Source organism: Accipiter gentilis, chromosome 29 (genome assembly GCF_929443795.1).
Source record: "Accipiter gentilis chromosome 29, bAccGen1.1, whole genome shotgun sequence".
Taxonomy (NCBI): Eukaryota; Metazoa; Chordata; class Aves; order Accipitriformes; family Accipitridae; genus Astur; species Astur gentilis.
The window spans coordinates 20,523,850-20,549,944 of record NC_064908.1 but is presented as its reverse complement, the minus strand read 5'-3'; the positions used below and the strand labels follow the sequence as shown (position 1 = coordinate 20,549,944).

Sequence of the window (26,095 nt, the reverse complement as noted above, 5' to 3'; positions counted from 1 at the left end):
ATTGTGTTAGATAAAATTATTGCAAACTATTCAAACTATTCCACATGCCTTGCAGTTTTCCTTTCTTAGTGTCACAAGGCTTTTGCCTTAAATGTATGAACTCTGACCTTTTTTAAATAATAATTTTTGAGTCAATCAACAGGAAATGCAGGTGGTAAAATAACCTGTATGTGTTACAGCTGAGAGAACTGCAGCCCTTAAGTCGTTTCATAGAGGACATGATTGTACTGAAGCCGTGCTTTGGGAGCCTGGTGACCTGTCCCACAACAGGCAGCAGCAGGGGGTTAATGGGAATACTGTATCATCTCTTGCCACGTGCCCAAATAACCAACTGGAAGAAGTACGTGGCAATGGCTGCAAGTTAGGGAAAAGCCTGTAACATCCAGTCAGTGCTACATACTGGAGAAGATAAATCTGCAGAGGAAATTGTTGAGGCAGATGTTTAATTAGTTGGAGTCAGGCTGGATAAATCAGGATAGGAACTGTCTATGCAGATATGCTGGTGTGCCTGCCTTTTCTCTGGGCTGGTTTCATTGTCTTTAAAAACTAACTGTTCTTTTTGCTTAGGAAAGAAGCAGCAAAAACAGTCATACAACCTCTCTGTTATTGTAATGGATTCCCTTGTGTACACTCATAAAATAGAAAATGTAATTGATGTTTTCTTATGGTAATGAAAAATAACTAAGTAGAATACTTTATCATCAATTTGTTTAACCTATTGCGTGCTCAGCAGCATGTATTGCCCATGCATATTTTACGTGAGAGCTGGAAATAAAACACTCTTGGTTGTGGAATGAGCTCCCAGAGGAGGCTGGTCTAATCCAGTGATGGACCACCTTGAGGGAGGTTCGGTGATGCCTCTCACGCAAGAGAGTTTTCTCAAAATAGCCAGAATGGGAGAGAAAGAGGCTAAGGATGGGGAGATACCCTAACCACAGCGGGCTGCAGCAGTGGGGGCAGAAAAGCTGACGGCTCCCTTCACTGCTGCAGAGACCTCGCTGTGCATATCACGCTGGCCTGGGCAGTGCTGAGATGCTGGGATAAAGGTCCTGTGGAGAACCCCAATATCCACAGATAGTTTAAGGATTGCTTTGTATAACCTTGCTATGTCTGGATCTCTTTGAGAATGTTTTTGAACGTTGCGAGCACTCCAGCAGCTGATAGTTTAAATATAAAATTGGTCTGCAGTGTGGCAGATCTACAGAAAGGGAATCACATGCTTGAAATCATGAGCATAAGAACTTCTCGTTCTTCCTGAATTTATCAGTGAAAATGTCAGATATGGTGCTGTCTGGATTTTGGACAGATACAATAATGGAGTCTTGAAAAGCCTTTTTAGAAGGGGAGATTTGGGTGGTTTAGTATTTGGTATAATTCTGCTCCCTAGAAATCAGTAAGAGTCTTAATATTAACTTCTAAAAAAGGTAGATATTAGGCATGCTTTTAAAATCCCACCCTCATGCTTTGCAGAGAGTTTTGTAGGTCGCACAGATCATGTTGCATAACTGTAAAATACCATTAGCAATATAACTTGATTTGCTTTACTGCTAAATGATTTTCCTACACAATCAATCTGGTGTCTATTTCTGCTGGTCTTACTTTTACCCATAGTTGCGTGTTACCCAGTTAGCCTAGGAATTTAGGTTATGGTAGATGTACATTTTAAATGCTACTTTTTAGGAAGGCACTCAGTTGGACCAAGGAAAGCAGTTTTTCCAAGATGAAATGCAGAGACCCTTATGTTCAGATACCACAGCACAGCTAAGACTGAGTCTGACAGCATCCCACTATGTGCAGTAGGCAAGTAGATCTTATCAGGCTTTTTATATCTGCACTAAAGCCTGCATTCAATATTTTCCATAAAATATGTTTGCATGGCTTACAATTTTAAGAACATAAGAAAGATGATGACTTCATTCTTGATACTTTGTGTATCTTGATGCCATGGTGATTCTCAAATTAAATATGTGCAGGAACTATATGTACACTTGAAAGTTGTCTTCCTTGCCTTTGAGCTGTCTCATTCCTTTTGCTCTTCAACAAATATATTCTCTGGGATGCCAGTTGCCTTTTCCTCCAGAGCTTGACTGAATGGACTATAAATACTAATGTAAGGTAAATAAGAATGCAGAGAGAATGTGTACAGAGGCTTTGTTTTCAAACAAATTAAGCATTGATGTCAGTATATAAAAACTGAATGTTCCTAGGAGGAAATGAGAGACAAAACTAAACAATGTAAAATGCTGAAATGTTAGAATAATCCTGCCTGTTTCTGGTCCATGTCAGCCTCTCTTCATTTGAAATTTCTTGTGAAGAGAGAAGCCTTGTCTGATTAATCTTGTCTGATTTTAAGTAGAAATTCTTTGCAGGGTGAACATGCTACTGATTATTATTTAATAGCTGCTTCAAACTGCAAACATCCCTGAACCAGAAATGCTCAATCCTTTTAAGAACAAAATGCTATACGAGTTTAATTGTTATAAACAATACCTTCTGCCAACATTTCACAGACATGACCTGTATTTTCCGTAGGTTAGGGTGAGAGTTATTAACTTAGTATTCTGTTCAGTTTGGAGAAAGACTAATACTTTTTCTATAAATGAAAACAGCTGCTTTACAATAACATTCAAGTCCCTAACAGCTGTCAACTAGTGCTTTTTGCATTCTTTAAAATGTGCAAAGTGACCGAAAATAGTCTAAAATAATCTTACTAGTCTGGATAAGTGTATTATCTCACTGCCACAGGAAGTTGAATAAGGAAAGAGAAAAATTCAAGAAACAGGGATAGGACATAAAAATAAAAGCCTCCATATCATATTTTAGTCTCTACAACAGAACCAGAGGAATTATAGCTGCAAAGGCCAGTTAAAATAATCCGTTCCATTACCCAGTAACTCGGAGCTGTGGCAAGCAGCACAACTTATTACAAAACTGGGTTCTGTAGTGGTTTATTATTCCTGTATTTCAGATTTGTTCACACAGAGCTGTTAAGTTATCCTTCAGAACTTGAGGAACAGAAGCTCAAAATAAAGAGTGCTGCTGCAAACATGAGGCTCATCTTCCATTCAGAAAGCAACTAGGGAAAAGAGATCTGAGTTTTGTTTGAAAATTCACTTTCTAACATATCAGTCTAAGCACCACTTTCAATGTCAGATTTCATGTCTTAAACATGCTTCTGAAACTGTTTATAAACACATTTTATTCAAAACTTAGACGGGAGATAAGCAAAAACTGCAATACAAAGATACTATTTGTGTGAAAAACCACTTATTGTCAAGCACCCCACCAGGCCCAAGGGAAATCGTGCAGATGCCGAAACGCTGAAGGTTTTCGTTTAAACCTGTCCCACGATTTTTCTATTTCTGGAGTATCTCAGCAGTTGTGCTTCTAAATACTTGGCATTGATGCCGTGGTGCTGTATTCGATTTGTCTTGTTCCTGCCTCCCGCAGATGCTAAGGAGAGCTGGCGTCCCCAAAGTGCCAGGAAGGGGCACGACGGCTCCGTGTCCCCGTGGCCGGAGTAAGGGAGGAGAGCGGGTCGGGCTGGCAGCGCGGGAGTGCAGCGGTGGCTACAGGCAGGGCAGGCTGGCAGTGAAGAGGCAGGACGGGAGCCGATGATAACGTGCAGATTTGCTCCCTCCATGGAGCAGGTCGTCTTCAGTTGTGAAGGCAAATATATTTCTGTGGGGTCCTCAGCAAATCCGAGGTATCTAGAGCGAGGGCCCAGGGTCTCTGTTGCATGCGCAGAATGGCTCTCCTGAAACTACGCCTTAGATTTCGAACATGGAATCTGCTTCCTTTCATGTACGCATTTCCGTTTTAATTTCTAAATTGTTGAAAGTTAAGTCTTTAAAGAAATGTAACACTGCGACTTTTAAAAATATCCGTAATAATTCCCAGAACAGAATATAACTCTTGTAAGTTCCTAAATAGATTAAACTCCTTGGACTCTTACGTGTTGGTTGCCTTGAGATGACTGTCGGCATTAATGAAAATTTTCCCTGTTGTTCTCCGTCAAGAAATGCTTTCCTTTCATCAGAAGATTAAGACCCTGATGCCGGGCTGCTGGGAGTTCCCAAGGGACCTTGTTGTGAGCCCGTGCTCTCGGCAGGAGCGGAGTCGGCTGGGGAGCCCATCTCCGGCCCCCCCGCGGGACCCTGCCCGGCTCAGGGCAGGCTGTCTCTGGCCCCCCCAGGCACCCAGAGGCGCAGCTGCCCTTTGGAGCAGGGGTGGTGGGTCTCCTTTCCAAGGGGGTGGTTGCATGCGGCAGGAAAAAACAAACGATAGGGAAAAGTGCTAATTCTGAGCATCTTTTGGATGGCGCCTGTTCTCCTAGTTCACGGTGGGGGTTATCGGGGTGTTGGAAAGCACAGGAGAGGAGGAACTAACGGGCTGTAGGTGTTAAGGCCAGGAAAGAACCGTTAAAGCCCTTCCTGATGCTGGCCGGCCCGCTGCACCGCTGGCTGGCCCCGCGCTGTCGGCTTTGGGGCTGGGGCGGCTGGAAACGGAGAATCCTGTTCCTTGGCTGCTCTTGCTCCTGGAGGAGCTGCAGGTCTTGCGTGAGTTTTGCTTTCTCATCCCCATCTTGCAGGCAGGGGAATAGGACAAAAAGAAATGGCTGGAAAGGGGCGTGGTGTGTATTTTTATTGCTTATCTATTTATTTATATATATGTATTTTAAAAAGGAGAACTGGGAAAATAAACTATGTAAAACCATAGCCCCGTGATTAAGGCATTTTTAAGAGATGAAGCACAATTAGAATAACTGTCATTAAAGTTTGATAGTGTCGTTGAATGATGGTAACTGAGGAGTTTAAATTTAAAAGTAAGTATGTTAGAGTAGGCGATGCATATGTTTGCTCTGACTCTTTAAGAGACGGAAGCCCCAGCATCTGTGACAGTGAAAAGCCAATTAATTTGTATTTCCTTGTGTTTACATGCATGCTTTTCTGCTTAATGGTAGTTTTGAGTTTCTTTGGCTTTCAGTGCTTTGTTTTGGATAATTATAGCATCCCCGCAGAGTCTTCTGCCCCCAGTTATGAATGGCTTTACCTGGAAATACTTCAGAAATCTTGGTTTTCCTTGCATTAAGCTGTTTATATTAGCAGCATTAAAATTAAAAAGAACATCAGGATTTGCAGATCCTTGGTCAAGACTCTCCTGCGTGCTTGCCCCCCTTTCACCAAAGAGGCAACGCAGTAAAAAAAGCAGAAGCGTAAACGTATAGCCCCCGTTGTCCCAGCTTTCTCCCTGTTTGGCGGTCCCATGCAGTGGTAAGGAGCTGGCTGTCCGGTCCTGCGGCTGCTCCTCGGAGGGGCTCGCTGCTGCCAGGTTGTGGCTTTTCTTGCCCCTCCTGCTCAGCACCCTCTGCCCCCACGTTCCCGGAGCTGTGTTTGGGTCAGATGCTCGCTTGCTCTCTGCCGTGATGTGTGTTGGGGAAAGAGGAAGGATTGCCTGCTTGTTATTTTTGTAGCCGATTTTCCTTAGCAGGATTGCCGTTGTGCAGGGTGAGACCCTCTGTGCTGGAGAGGGTGTGATAGAGGCTGCTTGACATGATTTCCTTCTGCCTACAAACTCCATCTCTGTTTTGCAGCAGTAATAATTTATTTCAGCAAGCCCTTTCTCACCAGCCTGCTGATGCTGAGCAGACACTGGCGTGACAGGGGGACGGGGATGTTGGTGTACGTGGAACAGCTCATCAGGGAAAAAAGTTTGTGAATAGTTTGTCAGAATAGAAATAGCTCGTTAGTCCTGTGCGTTTGGGCTGATGGGATTCTGGACATCAGCCCGAATGGTTGAGGAAAATTTTTCATGCCTGGCCTCTGAAATGAAAGTGAAATATTGAACTGAGTCTATTTTAGAGCTGTTGGTATTGGAATCATACCTTTATTGGTTCTTCTGGATTGGTAATAAAGCTGTAATTTATGTGACATTTTAAATTCTGCAGTTCAGTGTTTGGATGATAGAGACTTTTTTGTTTACTTTATCCACTCTCATGAAGGAAGGCACTGCTGATACACTGGGTACATTCATGGGACCATCTCCTTCCTGCTAGTTTTTTGTGAAGCCTGTAATGGACCCGTCCAGGTGGTTGTATTGCCCCTTGCTGCAATACTATTACATATAGATCTTATTAGATACTTATAGAAAGCGCCTTTCCCACTTCATAATCCAAGTCAGTAAGACAGAGACCTCAAGGTGATCTGCATCACAAATAACCATCTGAGCTTGGATCGCAGGATGTTCACACTGGTGCCGTCTTTTAGGTAGCAGAGTGTGGAGGGGACGTAGGGTATGTTAGCTGTAGTGTGTACTGCCCTGCCAGTAACCTGTACAGCTGCTTGCCCTGACATTGTCCCTTAAATTTGTGATTAAAAAAAAAAAAAAATCTGTATATTGTATTTCTGCTATAGGTACCTTCAATTCTAGATCAAACATGATGATTTCTTTCTCCTTTCAGCTGTATTTAGAGCTGTATATTGCTAATGCAAAAAGAATGAAAGTCTATAGTAGCAATTAAATAAAGCACTTCTGTTAATATTTTGCAAAGGCTGGTTTGCTGCTAGTTATGCTGCATGTTTTCTATTCTACAAAAAAGCAATGCATAAATGAAGTGTTTGTTTCTTTTTAAGGGGCTTTTGACTAAATTCTTTAATTTCACTGGCTGTCAAGGTAGTGTTAAGTAAAATGGGTTTGAACTGCTGTAGTTTTTGTGTACTGGACTAGATGTCAGAAACCTTTGCCATCACTGGAAATTCTGTCACTCTGGATTTACTATCTGTTTCCCACAGCTGAATTCTTAAGCAGTGTGATTTAACACCTTGGCTCTCCATCAGCCGGTCCTGGCATTTATTTGAATGCATTACACCACTGGTTTCCATAAACTATTTTACAATTGTTTCATATAAATGACTGTTTATTTCCACAAAAACCATCTGTATTTCTGTGGAGAGCAGCAGATAACTGTATGTAAAATTCAGTAATGTCACAACAGTGCAAGTTAAGAAAAAACAGATTGGACTAAAAAAAAAGTCTCATGCTTGGGCGTAATGTTAAAAGTTTGTTTTCACTATTTAAATATCTTTATTTATTAACTAGTATTTGCATTTATAATGATAAAATCTTTATTCCACTTCAGAGGTGTTGAGGGGCTTTGGGGATTTTTAACGGATAAACAGATTTAAGATGTCCTCATAGTAGTAGGATTTGAGATGTAAACATTCTGGCTTTACAGCTATTTCCTCTCAAACTGTTTACATATTTTCTGTTGTTTTATTGTCATTGCCAAGCACACAATGGAATCCTTGCCCCTTCTGTCATGTTCTAAGAAAAATCCTACAGAAGGAGGCCTGAGACCTCTCTCTGTTCCCAGTTTCTGTGCTCTCCGCAGCATTATCGATCCCTCTCCCTCTTCAGTCCTCTTTTGTTTATAGTCCTTGCCCAGTATTCATCTTCTAGCCCAGGGTCAGTGTCCGGCATTGATGGGAAAGCTGGTCTTCATCTGTGCCTCTCCGGAGGCAGACTGTGCCCTGGGGAGGACCTCCCGGAGGACGCTGCGATGCCTTGGTTCGCGTACTCCCAGCCAGCACCTAAGGAGCATCCGCATGGAGCTATTTTAATTCTTCCATATGCTGCCCATGTGCTGGCAGAGGGAAAGCTGGAATCCAGTAGTCTTACACTTAGCGCGACTGATACTTTCTGACAGACTATTTGAAATGATAGAAATACATAAACCTCCTCTTTTTTATGACCTTGTAATAGCTGCAACATATTTCCAGCAAATATTTTCTATAGCAATAATAAAAAAGTGATAACAAAAAAATAAATATAAATATAGTTTAAACTCAAAAGAAATCACACTTTCAAAACCTAGGGTTGGAGCAGTGAAGCAATAAATCATGTATCCTTGTGAAAGGAGAAACCTGAAACAGGAAAGTACCCCAGACATCAACATTAAACGTTTATCAACTGTTTTCTTTTGACTACTTTCCTGTCTTAGTTCTGTACGTGGACAGAGCCTGAAACATAGCTCATGTTCACTTCTGCTTATTTACTGTCTTTCTGGCATCTACCGCCTTGGCTATTAGGCGATGACTGCCTAACTGCCTGTACATTTCTGATTTTTCACGTGTTATTTTAGAATTACAGCCGTATGCGCAGGACCACTCATGCTGGCGGCGCTGCGGCGATGGCGTGGTCCTGCGCTTTCCTCCAGGATAGCGTGAGCTGGTGTGACGTGTCCTCGGTCGGCGCACCGCACCGTCCCCATGCAGCGATGCCAGCTCTTGTGCGAGCGCAGCCTGGGCCATGTGGGAGAGGCAGGCGAGGGAGCGCGATGGGGCTGGCTGTACAGAGACGGGGAAATCCTCCTACAGCACCGTACAAACTTCGGCAATTGTTTTGGGTGACGGGCCAAAATAGGACGTCCTTCACCACCATGGACATGCAGGCTGTCTCATAGCTCTTGGCATAGCGTTTGCTGGCTCACCAAGGACAGGTCTTCATCTGGTGCAAAACCAGGTGAGTTTTACGGTTCTGCTGAAATACAGTGGGGTGCGTACCCCTTTGTGCTGCAGGCCTCAGCAGGTCTGGCATTTGGAGGCTGACGATGTTCTTGTGCCTGAGCGTTTCGTAGAGAGTTGTCAGAGGACCTGTGCTAGGAGAGTGAGCTTTAAAACTAATCTGCAAACAGTAACAAAGCACCATGAGCAGACCGTAGTCACCAAGACATTTGGTAGAGGTCAGATACGAAGATGCTATACTGTTAAATATGATGTATAATAATATGTTGCTCATATCTGCTGCTCTCTCGGGTGTGCATAGTGGCAAGTGTTTGTTGAAGGAGTTCAAGGAGAGACCAGTATACCTTGGCTTCCTTACCAGGCAAACTGCAAAATTGTAAAACGAAATTGTAGCAAAGAGCAGAATTAATAGGTGATATGCAGACAAATGCAATATACTGAGGAGAAAAATCAGCATAGTTTTTTAGAGCAGGTTGTGCCTCAGAAACCGGTGAGCAGTCTTTGAGGAAGTCGGAGACCATCTGAATAAGGATGATGTGTTTTATATAGCATGCTTAGATTTCCAAAAAAGATTTGACAAAGGCTCATAGAGCAATTAAGCTGTCACAGGATGAGAAGGAGGATCCTCACATGGATTAATAATTGATTAAAAGACAGGAAACAAAGAATAGGAATAATGGCCCTCCATTATTAGTAACTAGGTTACTGGTGGAGTTCAACTGGAACTGGTAGAACCTGCATTGTTCCGTTAATGTGGGGCATGGAAAAGGATGTGAATGCTGATGTGACAAAATGTGCTGTTGATACAAAAGAAGTAAGAATAGTGCAAATAAAAGCTGTCTGTGAAGCACTGCAGAGGTATCTCACAATGCTGAGTGACGGGACAATAAAATGAGAGAGGGAATTCAGTGTCAATGAGTGCAAAATAATATACATGGTGGAAAGCAGCCGTAACTGTATGTATACAATGATGGGCTCTAATTACCTTCCATCAGTCAAGAAAAGTATCCTGGAGTCGTCATGGGTAGTTCTCTGAACACTTCAGCTCAGTGCTTAGGAGCAGTCAAAAAGACAAAGTGAACATCAGAATTTGGGAAAGGAGTAAAGAACAAACCAGAAAGCATTACTATGCCAGTTCATAAATCATGATGTGCCTGCATCTTAATTGTTATATTTTATCTCAAAAAGGGTAATATAAAAGTAAAAAGATACAGAAATGGATGAGTGCAAAAATGGATCAGACGTGTGAAATGAGGAGGAGATGCTAAGGAGAGAAGATCTTTTCTAGTTTGGAAAAGACATGACTGGGTACAAGAGAAGTCTATGAAGTGCATGTGGTAGAGACGGTAAATTGGGAGGGTTTTATCACGGTTGTTCAGAAGACAAGAACTGCGTGCTCCAACAGCAGTGGCTTGGCAATGGCTTTTTCAAACAAAAGGGAATTCTTTTTCTCATACAGTGCAATAAATTCTGGAGGTCAGTGTTACGGAAATCAGAAATTCAACAGTGTTTTGAACGAATGCATGGACCATAAAGGGAGCAGAAACAGCTGACAAAGAGCATAGCTGGAACTGGGACTTTTGTGAGAATTATAGGACCTCTTGAGAGGGAGGTAAAGATAAGGGATAAATAGGACGTAGCAATGTGTTTTGTTGCAGAGACTAACACTGTAAAATATAGGTTCAGTTTTAAACTATTTGGGGTTTCTTGTTTACATGAGTCCTTTTAGTTTAGGTCTGACAACTTCACAAACATTAAATACTGAGGTAAGTCTTTCTATAATCCTTATTTTACCCTATTAACTAGTTTGGAGATGGAGATGGGTTTTGTTTGGGGTTTTGTTTAAAGCCTCATTCTCTTTTTAAGTGTTAGTGTTTGTTTATTGTGCAGATTCAACCCCTGACCGTGGTATTCTTCATTGCTATTGAAAGTTAATGGGGGAAAAATTGCATTCCAAACATTTGAACCTGTAGTAGCCATGGCTGAACTTAGTTGATCTCTGGTGATCGGTTCAATTTAGTTACGATTTTTAGCCATTAGGCTGGGGCTGAATGATGGTGATTTGGTTGAGGCCAAATGTCTGTAGAAAATTGGCTGTTTGATAAGAGCCCTGTTATCAGAGGGGGATACTTTCTCATTTACATTTAGATGAGTATTGATTATTTATTTACTCAGAGAAGTGAGATTCGTTCCCAATCTTATCTCTCTCGTCTCTGCTTGTCAGCAGAAAGAGAGATAGAGCTCCTGACATCAGCCCAAGATAACAGCACTTTGTAGTGAAGATAAAAGTTGGAATGGGCCTTTTTCTAGTCTTGACTGAAGGGATAAGTTTTAAAAATTAGAACTGATGGGTCATGCTTTCAAAACCCCATTCTGAAGGCTTTGCAGCTTAAATGGCAACAGAATTGGTTTGTTGTTATGCGGATGGCCATTCGCCTTTTGTAAGAGAGCTGCTTAATTTGATTATGCGGTGGGATTCTTCCCGGGCACCTTTGTATTGTGCCCTAGGAAGGCTGTGGATGTAGTACTGGGGGTTGTTTCCTTGTTCGTTTTTAATTCCTGATAAACCTTCCTCTGTTTAAAGGTGTATCTTGAAATAATGAAGTACCGTGGATATCCGTAGGCAGAAGCCACGGTGTGGAGGGTTAAATGGGGATTTCAGCAGGAGGGAGGTGTGTTATGGAGGATCAGCTCCGCAGACGAGGCCTGCGAGTGTCCGGCTCTGGGGACGGGGAGCGTGGCCCTGGGAGCGAGCAGCTCTGTCTGTCTGTCTGTCTGTCTGTCGAAGCCAGCCCCATTCCTCCACGGCTGCTGGTCTGTCAGTATACAGAACGAGTCTAGAAGAGAAAAACTGCTGTTGCTGGTCGTATTTGCAGTACGTGGCTTAGGCACCCGCTCCTGCGTGCGGGACGCTTTGCCAGTGGCTCGGCCCAAGAACGGAGAAGACCTAATGCCTCAGGCCACCAGATCTGGCGGAGGAGGGGCCCAGAGAGAGTTCTCAGGCTCTCCTGGGGGGCCTCTGGGGCCCCAAACAAACCTCTGCTGGTTTTTGAACAAAAAGAGTTTGCTTGAAGGTATAGCCACTTCTCTTTCGCCATTTTGTGGCTCGTTTCAGGCTGCTGCCTTGGTTCCCTCCTTCCTCTCCAGACACAAGAACGCTTGTTTCTCCAGCCCTGCTTGTTTTAACCCAGCAACAGTTTCTCTCTCTCCAAGTATTTGTGACAAAATTCCAGAACTAGAAGAGGGGTTCACATTCACTAGCTTTGTCTTCTGGATATTTTGCCCTGGTAACTTGAATTTTAACGTACTCGCTCCCAGCTCGGTGGTGGAACATAATACACATGATTTACTCTCCCCCCTTGCTCCAGCGAGCAGCGTTGTGTGAGAGCCCGGGGCTGCAGCCCCAGCCCGATGCCGCTGGATGCAGGACGTGCTGGAGCAGCCATCCCTGCCGTCAGCGGGAGAGCTCTGCTTGGGTCGCGGGCCAGCACCGTCCGTGCCAGGATTTTAAAGGTTTGTTTTACAACTGTGCGGAGCATTTGCATCAGATTACAGAAATCCATGAAATCCAGCCTCAGTATTACCACTTGAAATTTTGTTGAAATTCCCAGAGCAGTATTCTGTTCGGAGACCATTAAATTACCTAATATTTCTACTACAATGACATCATTTGAGCTTGCAGGAGAAGTCTGGTAGTAAAACTCCTCCACAGAATCAGCCTAACTTTTTTCATCTGTTGTGAAGTAGAGGTCATGTAAATGTGTACAGATATTTAAAATACATTATTTAAGAGTACATACTCTCTAAAAATCCTTTTACACTTTTTTATTAATTTCTTAGTATTTTCGTTTTAAAGGTGGCCTTGGTTTCTGATCTGTAGCTCTATCTCATTGCTTTATTAATACAGTCTTGACACTAACTGGATAAAACAATTGACCTGATCACAGAATTCTCAGGTTGCTCCAGATAAAAATCATCCTTTGACATTGGCATGGTGGTGTTGAGGGGTGTGATCATCAATGGCTCTCCGCAGGATGGCGGGAAGCTTGTTCAGCAGCATGAGGATTGTTTCTGAGGTGGGCGATGCTGTTCTTTTGAGTGGATCCAGCTGGTGGAACTGGATCCACGCAGAGGGATGGTAAACTGCTGCCAAGCTCCTGCTTTTAACCTTGTCCCCTTGTCATCATGTGCACATGATTCTCTGATAAGTTTAAGGCTTTGCTAGTGTTGACATCTGTCCTTTTGCCCCATCCCACTGTCTCAGAAACCCAGCGGCGCGTCCATCTCTGCGCTGGAAGAGCGCAGCGCGTGGTTCGGTGCCAGTCCCCTGCAGCAGCTCTCGCGCAGCACTGAGCGAATGAAAGAAAATTGTACAAATAGAAATGATTTGGTGGATAGGTGAAGGTATAATACTTAAAAGTGCGTTTTATGGAATGGATCTGCTTGGCTCATCGCACACGTGTTCTGGGTGCATCCACCCAAGAGGGCACCTGTGGAGGTGCCAGGCGAGGCTGGGGCTGGGAGCGGAGCCGCGGCTCTTGCTGCACCGTGCTCAGGGAGGCCTGCCCGACTGTTAATAGTTCCGAGAGAGGCTCATTTCGCTTCTTCCTCTGCTCTGATTTTACATGGGTTTGGGTGGGGGTGAGAGAGGGGCTGTAATGAAGAACCAGGGAGCTGGGACGCAGTGATGGGTGCTGCCGTCAGCAGATCCCGGTCCTGGTGATCGTGGGCTGAGGCTCTGGTGGAGGCAAGAGACCCCGTCTGCGGTAGGAGCACTTGGAGTTAGGGATTTGGTACCAGGATCCAAGAACACAGACGTTCAGATGGGAACCAACAGTTCTGCTAGCTTTGTCATTGCTGGGGTAGTATTCAGCATTTGGATGTAGTTTGGGAACCTCTGGAAGGTACTTCTTCCCAACAGACAAAGCAAGCAGGTTTTGCTGTCGCTGATTCTGTTTTTAAACCTACACCAGTTTTTAAATACAAATTGATTTACCACTTTGATATTTGTTTCAATACAGTATATTTTGCTTGAGCCTAACAAGCCAGGCCTCTGTTTATTTAATTTATTTTAAATTTTTAATCACATTTCCAGTAGCTGGCAGAGGAGAAATGATGGTGCTGTATATATTTGCCTTTCTGTTGTTTGTGCTGGTATGAGACATCTCTGCTGTTTCTTGAGTGCGGTTTGTTCTGTAAATGCTTCGACCAGCTACATATGCGGTTGCTGATTGCACTGGGCAGGGAGGGAGCAGTTGTGCTTTCCTCCTGTGGCCTGCAAATAGCCTGGCTCTGTATGTGCTCTGAAAGTCACCAGGAATAAGGGGGCTCCATTTTACGGAGAAATAATGTTCCACTTCGGGAGCGGAACACGCTTGGGCCATGCAGCGAGCGCTTCACATGGCTTCTGGGGAGACGAAATGAGAAGCTGTAATTGAAATTCTGCTGTAGTAAATTTAAAATTAATTGGCTAACAAATTCCATTTCTTAGGCATGCCATCTGAGGCTAAAATACTTAATTTTTTTATATGTTTTAAATATTTCATCATATACTATCATAATTCAAAGTCAGGAAACATTCAGAAATATTTTAAGTACTGATAAAGAGGGAATAGATTTCAGTTATTTCAGTTTTAGTTTTTTAGTTACATTAAGACCTGTTTAAAAGGTGCTTTACATCACTTAAATTTTTTCAGGTATCTGTTTAGCGTTATTTTACTGGATTATACAGAAATTACATAGCTGAGAACTTTGTGTGCACTTCAGCTCTCGGTTATGAGCAGGAGTGGAGATCCACCCTGCGCTGCTTGGGGGTGCAGCGAGGACGGGAGCTCATCTGCCTCCTCCAGCTCCTGCCTTTGGAAGTGGCTTTTCTTCTGCCTGGGGTCCCACGTAGAGTTTGGCTTACTCCGAGTCACCCCTCTCAGCCGTCGGGTCCTCTCCCACCTGCTGTTCGCACAGCAGGCCTGGACCTGACTTACAGGGGTTTCACTTGGAATTGTATCAGTGTGTTCTTTTTTTTATTCCAGTTAAGGCATATAGTTTAAGGATCCATTAAACTGAAAGATTTTTTTTTTTAAGTGGCCTAATTTTTGTCAAAACAATCTTGTAATATTTTTTCTGTACTTGGAAAACAGTTTTTTTAAGTAGTATCATCTCTCCTTCAGTGATTTGGTTTGAGAAGAAGGGAGTTGGTACCTGAATCTTGAAGATCTACAATTAAATGCGATGTATATGAAAATAATTCATTTGAAGCAACAGCATCTGTACATGCTTATGTTTGAATGCAGTTCAATGTTAACAGTGTACAGATCTCTGGAAAAAGACAAAGTCCATCTCTCTGACCCTTTCTGCTCCTTGCAGCCGCTGAGCTGCTGGGTGATGCCAAACTCCACCCGGCACGTTGTCCCAACTCAGCCTGGAAAGCAGTGCCGATCACTGCTGATGGGTAAGGGGGTCCTTACCCTGCACTTCAGAAGTGCAGCCTTTCAAGAAATGCACCGTTGGCAGCGGTAGAAATAGCCAAATTGGGTGTCACAGAGCTGATTTTCATGACAAAACACAATTCATGAAAGAAGGGCTGCTTTCCTTCCCAGGTATTTCTCAGTGCTCTATGCAGGTACTGGTGTGCCGCAGCCCCGGGCAGCGCGGGAAGGGGCTCCGTCCACCACAAACAGCAGCCGGGGTAACGTTCACAGCAGCCTGTCTTCAGTCTGTGAAGAGCCACAGAGAGGGCAGAGCAAAGGGGAGCAAACACACTGTGCTTTTTCACATCAGGAAGGATGCCCAAGTAATACAACACAGATACACGCCAAGGCCTGAGTAGATATTTCGTACAACAGGCAATGCCCCTGTCTTGTGGCATGGGCAGGGTATTTAATACAGGCTCACCTGGTGTAGGAATAATACAAGAAATGTCAGACAAGAGTTTGTCAGCTAGCGTTGTTAGACAGCTGAAGATGACTGGAACGTGTTGTTTCCTTGCACGCCATCCTCCACCTTTCTATGATAGGGCCCTTCCCTTTGGCAAAGAGCTTTAAAACATAAGCATCTACCTGCCTTACTTCTAGGCTACAAGTAATCTCATGTTAGTTGAACATGATAAGCCATCACTTTGTTAGAAAACAGATGATTTTACAAGTTACTTTATGTTTCAGGTCCTCAGTATCGGCTGGAGAAGCAGAGTGAACCTAATGTCCCAGTAGATTTAGACTGTACCTTGGAGAGCCAGAGCACTTTGGAATTCTGCCTTGTCCGGGAGAACAGTATGTTTCCCCTTTTCACTTTTGCTCTTGTAAATTGCTTAAACTCACATAAGTTATGTATTTTGGAATACAAGCTGTACTGTCTGGGCAAGTAAGTTTTGTCGAGACTCTCTTTCCCGAGGCACTTCTCAGTTGTGCCAAAACAATATTCCAGAGGGAAATGATGGATTTCATACCTTCTAGTAAATAGTCTGCATCCTGTTTATCACTTCATGATTAATCTTTTTCTGTTAAACTCTGCTTTGTAAAGTTATGACCAACCCTGAAAAACACTGGAAATATGAAACTTTTTCTGTTGCAGGCATTGCTTAGTGAATAAAGTGATTGGTCTGCAGTATATTTTGCCATGTCAATACAGCTGTTAGAGGCACTGATTTTTTTCTAATAGAATTTAAAGAAATTAACCATGCAGATATAACTAGAGCAGTTTGATGATTTTTTTAAGTGCTAGACAGATAATCTTCTCTCCAGCTATGCTCAAATACTTTTATTCTGTTACTGTTTTAATGGTGCTAATATTATTTCCTGATATATTTCTTTAGAATGAATTATATGAAACTTTAAAAAAAAAAAAAAAAATTTAACATTGATTTGTGTTTGTCCTCCATAGCATTTTGGTCCGTCCTTCATCCTTTCCAACAGTCATGCTCTCAGTTTTGGGGTTTTTGTCATTCCATTTTAATTCAGTTGTAAAAATGTTGATTGTACTAATGAGGAACCCAGTAGCATTCATGCTCTCAGCCAAGACCATGCTCAGAGTGTTTGCTGCAAACAATCATAGTAAGAGCCTGTTTCAAGTAGTGGAAGAGTTTTTTCTTCCTTTACAAAGATTAGACCTTTCCATTTGTGCTTTTTGGCTATAGCATTTCATATTTTATCCTAGAATGACAGCAGAGCATCCCTGAAGTACCTCCTAATTCCAGTGGCAAGCAGTAGACATTTAAGGCATAGCAGAGGTGAGATGCAGCTGCCACGAGCTCTCTGGTGGTACATCAGTGCTGGAGCTGAGATTAAGCACTTGCAGTTTTGGCTGCCGTTCTCTGTAGAGTGGGACTTGCTCCCAAAATATTCTTGATGCTCCTGGTTCATTTCTTGATTAAATGATTCTAAGAAACTGTAGGAGAGAATGCACAGAAGGTAGCAGGGGTACTGTGCATGAGGAAATGGAGCGATTTTAACCTCACTAATCAAGTTGCACTCTTCCACAAGCCAGAATTCCCTGACATCTGCATCCCAGCTATTATTTTTTTATCAATTCTTAATCTGTGAAAAGATATGTAATAGTCATACTTTCATAGGTTTTGCACATTTGGATTAAAAATAACAATTTTTTATCCAGGCTCTGTAAGTAAAAGTATATTGTATATACTGCATTTTTAACATATTTTCATCATCTGTGGAGAAATCCATGCTGTTGCTTGTAGCTGTATCTACTGATGCTCTTAGCTGTCATGAGTGACGAGGTGCAGGTTGCGCCATTACTTTAATAGTAAATCTGTCCTAAGTTTGTAAGTGGTTTAGCAGGAGGCATTCGGTCTACTCCGCACCAGTAAGTAGCAAATGCTCCAGGAGAGCCTCAGAGGCTTTGTCTCAAAATAAACATCAGTCGTAATGTTGAGGGAACACTTTTCCCTTTCCCTGAAGTCCTTGTGCAGCAACTGCTACTCTTCCCTCCTCGGCAAAGGGACACAGAAGCAAGCTCCTCGGCGGAACAGAACGTGGGAAGGCGTAGGATAGATCCCTGAGGCTGTCGTGTCAAAAGTACACTTAATTCATGAGCTCTCCTGGCCCTCGTTAAGCAAATCGACGGTGCCCATCTAAGAGGGTGACCTGGAGCCCCTTGCTAGGATGGTGATTTCCCCATAATGGGAAACACCCTGGGCTGGACCCCAAGGGCTCCCGGTGCTGCTGCAGCTGCCATCCTCCTCTGCTGCGGTGGCATCACATCGGTAGGTGCTGGCTTTTTGTCCCATTTTGTGTTTGTCAGCCAGCACCTGGAACATGGAAAAGTGAAGGCAAAACAGACACTTGGACTCCATAGAGTTCAAGAGCAGGTCACTGTTTTAGTTGTTCAAGGCTGACAGTAATCTAGGCAAAATAATAAATGCTTACATGAATTCTGTCTCTTTTCTGCTGTGCTATTACTGAATGTTTTCTGAATTGGTACCAAACTCAAATAAGGAATGCAGGAGAAATCTTCTGCTTATAGTTTCTCCCCCAAAATGTGGGTGAATTTAAAGTGATCTTCCATTGTCCCTGCTTGGGGATATATGTGAAACACCCATGCAGTTAACTCTCTACACACATAGATGTTCAAGGACAATACAGTATATAAGATCAGTCATAATTCATGCATTGTACATAGCCTGGTTCCCCCAATACACAGTAAGAAATTGGATTTTGTAGTGCTTAAGGAGCTATCTTTTGGTGTGGCATTAGAATAGAAATATTGACAGTTTTGCACTATTAATAAAATAATAGCTTGAAAATCCTAACATCAAAATGAAATATTCATTTTGTGCATTTTGTTTTTATTTGAAATACTTCTAGCTTGGATATGCCAGTCAGGAAAAACTCTGTTATAACAGCTATTATTTGTAAATGTGCTCTTCATAGTCTCATATTCATTTATAAATATATATATATATGTGTATGATGCCAAACATCTGCTAGTAAAATAGCTGCCAGTTTCCTTTGGGCAAATAGAAAGTTTATATTGCAGGGTATTAAATGAAACAGAAAACTATCCATTATTAAGAAATATGTATGGAGAAATCCCCTGTCTATCCAACATTTACTAATAGCATTCAAACTAATAAACTGTTTCCAGTATGCAGAACTTTTTAACTCGCATGAAGATTTATCTTTAAACTAAAAGCCTGCACTTTGTAATGTGAAATGCTTTTATGTGTAGCAGCAAACTGTTCATGGCTAATTTAGTTTTATTCTTACCATCTTACTTCTGGAAAGTTCCTCTTTCTCATTTTATCATTAGATAGTAATTAGTATTCAAGGGAAATTGGTCTTAATATATTAAAATTGGTTTAGTGCCTTTAGACCTGTACCAAAGCCCATGTCTTATTGGAAAATGTAATTGGGGACTCTGTGTATGTAATTAATTGTATTACAATTAAGAACTTTCATTAAGCAATATACTAGTACATTAAAGTAATAAGGGACATTTTTGCAATGCAGTTAACTTTATATTTTGTTGTTTTATCGAGGAAATACAGGTTCACTTGCTCTTTAATAGGCTACATACAGCATTTCAATATTCTGATATTACTAATGTGTCATTTTTATATGTCCTCTAGTGCTTACAGGAGTCCCTTTTGGATAAGGCTCCTTATTTTAGCTTCTTACTTATCTTCAGAGTTGTGCTTCTGGTGCCTGTTGTTTCATTACTGTTTGTCTCATTTGAAAATCAGGATTTTCTGTGAGGAGATTGGACTGAGTTATAAATATAACTCTGTATTTCACAGTAGTTCAAGTACTAGAACAAAAATACTATCTCTATACTGAATCTGTTTTTTAAAAAATGAAACAGAACAAAGCAAAAAAAACCCAACAACAGAGTAAAGGTCTTCAACTGTTGTTTCCAGACTGGGAAATATGTCGATTTTCTGGGTGACCATGAAATCTAGAGACTGCGAACTAGTGCCATGACCGTGACTTCCAAAATACCATAGTGCTTCACCCCAGTGGCCATCTTAAAGAGTAGAAGTATGTAGCCCTTGATACCATTTTTGCTTTTCATTCAGCTTCTGTGGGCAGAAAACACAACTCCAGTGTTTTTTAAAAGTAGGAGGCTGTGGTTTAATGTTCTGTATGGTTCTGCTGCACAAGCAGTCTGAGCAGAGATGGAGAGGAGTCTGACTGGCCAGGAGGTCCTTCCTCTGATGAGGACTGAGACGGGAGAGTTGTTAAGAATCAGATGGATAAGGAAAAGACACGTAGCTGCATGGAATGCATACGCTTCTGTATGGGATCTCCCTCCATCCAGCACCACGTGTTCTCACACGGCGGCTTTGGTTTTAGGCATTTAGAAACATTTCGGTGAGAAAGTCATCAGCCGTGCAGTGTCTGCAGTTCTGTCCAGGAGATGGAGTCTGCAAACACAGACTGCCTGCGCTCTCCGCTGAACCGGACCTAACTTCATTTTAACCTACATTGCGCTTGAAGTTCAGCAGCGTGGGGCAGCCTTACACGGTGTCTGCACAGCCCCGAGCACAGCAGGGCGCTGCTCTGCCAGGGTGCCTCCAGTTGCTGCTGAGCAGAAGCAATGATAACGAGTAGAGCTTGTAAAAGGTTGGTCTCAAGTTTTCCAGGTACTGCCCAGGGTAGCGCCGAAGCTGCCGCGCTGCCGGCCTGAGCCCTGTGCCGCTGCCCGCGCCACCCTCCTCCTGCCCGCACGCACGTGCCCCGAGGGGTAGTGCAGGAGGGTTGGCACCAGACGTGGCAGTGCCAGGGTGCCGGAAAATGAAGAGACTCCCTGTTTAGCTGTGCCACGCGTTGCTCAGTCGCTGGCTTGGGGACAGCGGGGCAGAAGCACGGGTTTCCCCTCGGCCGTTCTTTTCCTGCTCCGCTTATGGATTTTCCTACCCTACGTCTCCAATAATTAAACCCCTTTCCTGGGCTAAGGGGAATGCCTCCCTCGTAGCTGTGCTTTGTGCTTCATGCAGGTTCTTATCTTGTGCCTTGTTTATCCCACGCCTGACTCCAGCTTTTTTCACTTTTTCTTCCACAGAGCAAATCTTAATTAGGTAGACTATAAGGAAAAAATAGAGGTCATTGCAAACTGAGTCTCCGTGTTGTTATGCGAAGGAGTTTGTTTCTGGAATAGGAATCTGTTCCTCCCAGGACGGAGCGGTCTCTCTGCCAGCAGAGCCATATTGCTGGGTCGGCTCTTGGGCTAAATAATAGACCTGGAGCATCCACTTTACTTGATTGTCTTCCCAAGCAGAAGCTTTTACATTCAAAAGCCATGCTGTGATCTCCATTACAAATACCCTGACAGGCCTGTAAATATTTGACAGGTTTATTCACAGCTGCTTGCATGTGGAAAATATTTTTATGATTTTTCCCCCAATCAGCTGGTGGAGATGGCTCTTCCCTCCGCTGCTGAACGCCGGCAGTCTCGCAGACATCCTCGCAGAGCTGCGGGGTAAGAGCAATATGCCAAGTTCTGCAGTCAGGTTTTTCCCTGCAGGGCATTTCTCTCTGTTGTTACTGATATTACTGCTATTATCCAATGCACCCTCAGGGGTCCGCGTGTCTTGCCATCTTTAGACAGATGATCTGTTTTGATGGTGGAGTTCCTGGCTGCTCTCCCAAGAGCAGCAACTGTAGAAATTCTGTAAACCTGAATCCATTCACAAAGCTTCATAAAACAAAGTCGGCAGAGGTTACTGATACGCGGAGGATCTGAAGGGCTTCCAGAGCACAATCCCACTGTTTGGCTGCTCCTGCAGTTCAGACACTGACAAGGTGGGCACGTTTTTAGTTACGGTGGCAGTTTTTCCCCCTGGCATATGATCTGGCAGGCTGCTAATTTTCTTTCTAATACTTTTAATTTGGGTGTGTGAAATTCGAGAAGACTGGGCTTCGTAATAGCCGTGTAAAGTGGACACGTAGAGTCCCCACTTTGCTGGTAATTCAGTGTGGACGGTGAGGTTGGAGTGGTTTGAGGGCAGGCAGGGGGACTGGGAACACAAAGGCAGCAGTCCCTGTGGAGCATCGGGTGGGTCTTGATCTGTATGAAGTATTTTAAGAACGTTTTGCAGGAGATGCAGGGATGAGGTTAATATGTTGCCGTTCTTTGTGTTATTTCCGAATTTCTTACCGCTACCGATTCAGTTTGTCAGTGCTAACCCTTCTTTACGTATAACGCTGTAGTTAAGACCTGGCTGGATGGAGTGCTGCCCCTGGCACAGAGGCGAGGGTCTCGTCGCCCGCCGTCATGACGCAGCGGGCGCTGGGAGGAGGCAGCTTCTCTGAACCCCAGAGCAGGGCTTCGTTAGGGGCAGCGCTGACGACCTCCCTGCAGACGGGGGTGCGCAGGGCTCAAGGTTCCTCTCCCCGCTCCCAGCTGTGACCCCCCCCGCGCTGCCGGGGTTCGTGCCGTGTTGCTGTCTCGGGGGGTCCTTCTCTGTCCCCAGCCCCTAACTCCCCTGCGGGCAGGGGGATGCTCGGGTGTAACCGCGCCGTGCCGCGGCTCGTGTCTCAGTGCGGCGTGCCGTTGTGACCGCATGCTGCAGGGACGGGGCTGGCTGCGTGACCGGGGGCCGCTGAAGGGGCATTTCACTGGTTTCCATCGGTGGAGGAGGGTCCCGGTTCGCTCCCGTCGGCAGGGCGGCAGTGCCATTGCCATCCTCCTGCTTTGCTTTCAGGCACTGCCGGGCCGCAGTGTTTCAAGATGCTTTTAAGTGCACCAAAAAGTTTGACATATCTCAGTGTATCTTTGAAGTACTGCAGCATGAGGGTTTGACATGATACATTATGATAATCCATAGTATAGAGACATTAACACAGGGGTCTTTGACAAAATACATTGTAATGTCTCTGAAGGAGCCATTACAATTTATCTTGTCATTCTGGAGCATAGAGTGGTTGCAATGTTAAGATGGCTCTGCATAAATTCACAGGTAGACTGTTTCATTTGATTTTTGGAATTCTTTCAAGTCAAATGGCACGTCCCAATTTGTAGCTTAACCCTTCGCTGTCCCCCTTCCCCAAGGAAAGGTCCCGCGTTGTGTGTCAGGAGCGGCGGGGAGTGGGCAACATTCTCGCCCTCTCTGCTGTGCACTGGGTGGAAAGCTTATGTGACTAACATCTGTGAAACGTGCATCTCCTGCTTTACGCTCTCAACATGTATTTTGACTCATTTAACAGCAAATGCTAACCTTGCTTCGATACAGACGTGAAAGGTATATGTCATAAGCAGTGACATTTGTTACTGAATTATCTGATAGAAAAGGGAATGCTTTCAGCCGGCAGGAAAAACTCTCTGTGCTCAGCTGGGGTTTTTCTTCTTTCTTGCCTATGTTTGTGCCGCTTATGGCCACCACCCCGACAGTTTCCCTTGCTGAAGCAAACGGCATGTACTTCTGCAACTCCAAATTACCCTGTTAAGAGGGAGCCTGCTTCTGCATCAACAGTGTGTGTCTGAGACGAGTGCCGGGGTTTTCCTCCCCTGGGAGCCGTAGCCTGTCCTGGCAAACAGTCCCCTTGTCATCGGGGCCCAAATGTGGAACCTGGCCGTAGCTTCCCTGCGAGCTGAGGTCCCCAGACGGGGTGGGAATGTACATCCCCAGAGGGAAAGGTCAGTGTGGGAGGTGTTAGTGTTGAGGCTGCTCTGACTCTGCAAGTCTCGAGCAAAATTAATACAAAAATATCTGACAAGTTCTTAGCCTGCTTTGCTGGATCTTTAAGACCTGTACTAAAATTCCATCATCTCATCTTCCCATTATTAAAATTTCAGCAAAATATAAAGTTTTCATTAATCTCCTGCAGCAAATTTAGTACTCTGAACTGGCAGTTGATTCAGCTTTTAGGACTACATTAGCTGGGATATTAAACAAAATGTGTCATTCTTCAGTATCTTCTGTAAGAAGCTAAATCAGTTTTCAAACATATTTATACCACTTTATCTAACAGCATCTGAATGATCATTTAGAGCTGAGATGCTTTATTAGCAGCTGGCATAGAAATTACTCTGCGCAAAATTATATATCGCATTATAGTAATGTTTAAATTGGTGTTAATCCAACGTCATAAAATGTAAAAAATCTTTAAAGTGCGTTATATTTTTTCAGTAATTGGCATTTTGGCTTAATGAGATGTTACCTTTTATAAAGCCAGTACCTGCAGTAGTAATGAGAATACTAATCAGTAAATAAAGCGCAGCTTTGGCGCCGCAGGGCTGAGATCGGAGAGCCCGAGGTGTTGCCAGCGCTGCAGCAAGACGCCAGCCTCGTGTCCCACGTGGGGTGATGCCGAAGCACGGGAGAGCTGTGCTCGTGCGTCCGTCGAGGGCGGCACCTGCAAACGCTGCCCTGGCTGGGGACAGGCCCCCCCTTCGCTGGGCACCTTCCCGGGGTGTGACAGGCTGTGGGTGTCCCGGAGGGGATCCCACCGGGCCAGCCCCCGGGGATGTCCGCGGTCCGGGGATGGCTCATGCGATGGGAGAATCTGCTGCTGGGACGTTGCGCTGCTCTTCGTGTGGGGTGCAAATGTGTCTCGTCATGTCCTTAATGAATTAGTGATTTTGTCTTTGGATGGAGGGTGAGAATTTCCTCTTCCCAGAGACGTTTTGTTCTTTCTTTAAAAGCCATCTGCAGCTGCAGACGTCACAGCCATACTTACGTGCTAGCTGAATCGTATGCTGTATTTTAAACTTCTCGTTCATTATTGTTGGCTTGTTTTGCAGGTTCAAGAGGAGAAGAGGTCTCGGAGGAGGACCCTCAGATCGATATAGCTACAGTGCAGGACATGCTCAGTAGCCACCATTACAAGTCCTTCAAAGTCAGCATGATCCATAGGCTTCGATTCACCACTGATGTTCAGTTAGGTAAATCAATCCGTACTATAACGCTTAGGAAAATGGAACGGTTCAAACCTTTGGCCATCTCTAATAGCTAACTGTCCATCTCAGACATTTTTAAAGCAGTCATTATCATGTTGGTCTATTTTATCATGGAGCATATCACTTGAAAGTGTTGCTAGCATTTCAGCAGTTGAAAAAAATTGCTTTCAGTTGAAAATACTTCAGTATTTTTATTATCCACAATCAGCTAGCACATGTTTCTTCTGAAAGAAGGCCATTATTTAGTGACCTCATTGCTTTTTTTTAATTTGGACTTCCTAATGGAAAGCTTCTTGCCAACTGTTTTGTTATTTTTAAATGAGGCTATGCAAAATTAGGAATGGGTAGGTTTTTCCTTTTCTGAGACTGGAGGATTTTAACGACCAAGTGGAAATTTGAGGTGGAACAAAATAAAAGTAGCATTCTCTAAAGGTTTTATATTGTCCTTATTAGCTTTTTGAATGCTTTTGAAAACCCGAAGGCCAAGGGATGACAGAATCTTGAATTATAAAAGCCCCATTACCGTTTTAAAATGATTGAATGGCTTTTTATCTTTGTGTTTAAATTGTGAAAATTTGATTAATGATGCATTGGTAGGTGACCTGTGACATTCCTGCAAATACCTTCCATAAAGAAATGATTCAGCAGTAAAATATTAAGTGCTGTAATGTTTACAAAATACATTTATTCTGTAGAATTCAGTAGAATTGTTAAACTATATGAGTTCCTGTATTATTGTCACTACAGTCTCTTCATTCTTCCATCCTTAAGCACATATAAAAGTGTATGTCTCTCATTTTTACAGAAGAGGCTTTCTTAGTTTATTTTGAACTGTCTTGTTAAGGAAGGATTTATATGCTGGTGCTGAGGCAGGACAGCGCTGGGCATGTTTTCTGCTTTTGAGCAAACTATCTGGGTGTGATAGTTTGCTTCCAGTGAAGTTTGACTCACTGTATCTGGAAAGTGTCAGAAATGAGAGCTTGAAAAGGTCATGACAGATCACTAAAGATAAATGGTTAAGGGAGAATAGCTGTTAAATGAAACAAATGGCTTAACTTGTGTAGCAGTGAAGGAGCTGACCCTGTCCAGTAGTGTAAGGACCATAAAATTTCCCTTTTATAACAATCTGTGAACTTGTATATTTCTGATGGCAGTACGCTGACAATGTGATTTTTATAATCTAATTTTTCTTTAAATCAAAGAAAACCGCAGTGGGATATTCAAAGTTTGGGCAAATGTACAGCATCAAAACCTTTAAATAAAGTCAAAATAAGTGTATGTTGCTGGGGCTTCTCCTGAATTATTTTTAAGATATTAAAAGACCAATACTGGTAAAATAAGCATTGAGGTGCTATTTGGATTAGGGCTGCTGAGTGTTAATGTGTTCATCTTCTGTGAGTGACAGACTGCTCCATACAATCTGAAATGTAAAATACTATGTCTAATTTTTTTTTCCATCGCTCATCAGTAACTGTGGTTTGGCAGCTATTTTGTGTCAGTTTAATGATGGCTAGTTGCAAAGACTTTTCTCTGTAGCATTTTTATGTCATCAGTTTTATATCACAGCTGTAGCAAAGCGACGTTTTTTCTAGAGGACACCGAGAATCCAAAATCATTCCTTTGCTCCTTATTGACAGTATTGATGATGTTGGTAGCTGTGCAGGAGCATATCGGCTGTCAGGCTAGCTGAAATACGGTACAGTGGTTGCACTGAAAATATCTGT

General features: G+C 43.3%; 1 protein-coding gene across 4 annotated transcripts in view; it reads left to right on the top strand.

Moving 5' to 3' along the window:
* MAPKAP1 (MAPK associated protein 1) overlaps window positions 1–26,095 on the top strand; it is a 109,681-nt gene that overhangs the window by 65,185 nt on the left and 18,401 nt on the right. For 3 of the 4 annotated variants that reach the window (XM_049831616.1, XM_049831615.1, XM_049831614.1), the window contains 2 exons: window positions 15,680–15,787; window positions 24,216–24,356. In XM_049831616.1, the coding sequence (XP_049687573.1) occupies window positions 15,680–15,787; window positions 24,216–24,356 (249 nt within the window). The remainder of the gene's footprint in view (window positions 1–15,679; window positions 15,788–24,215; window positions 24,357–26,095) is intronic. The other variant, XM_049831618.1, reaches the window with a different exon arrangement.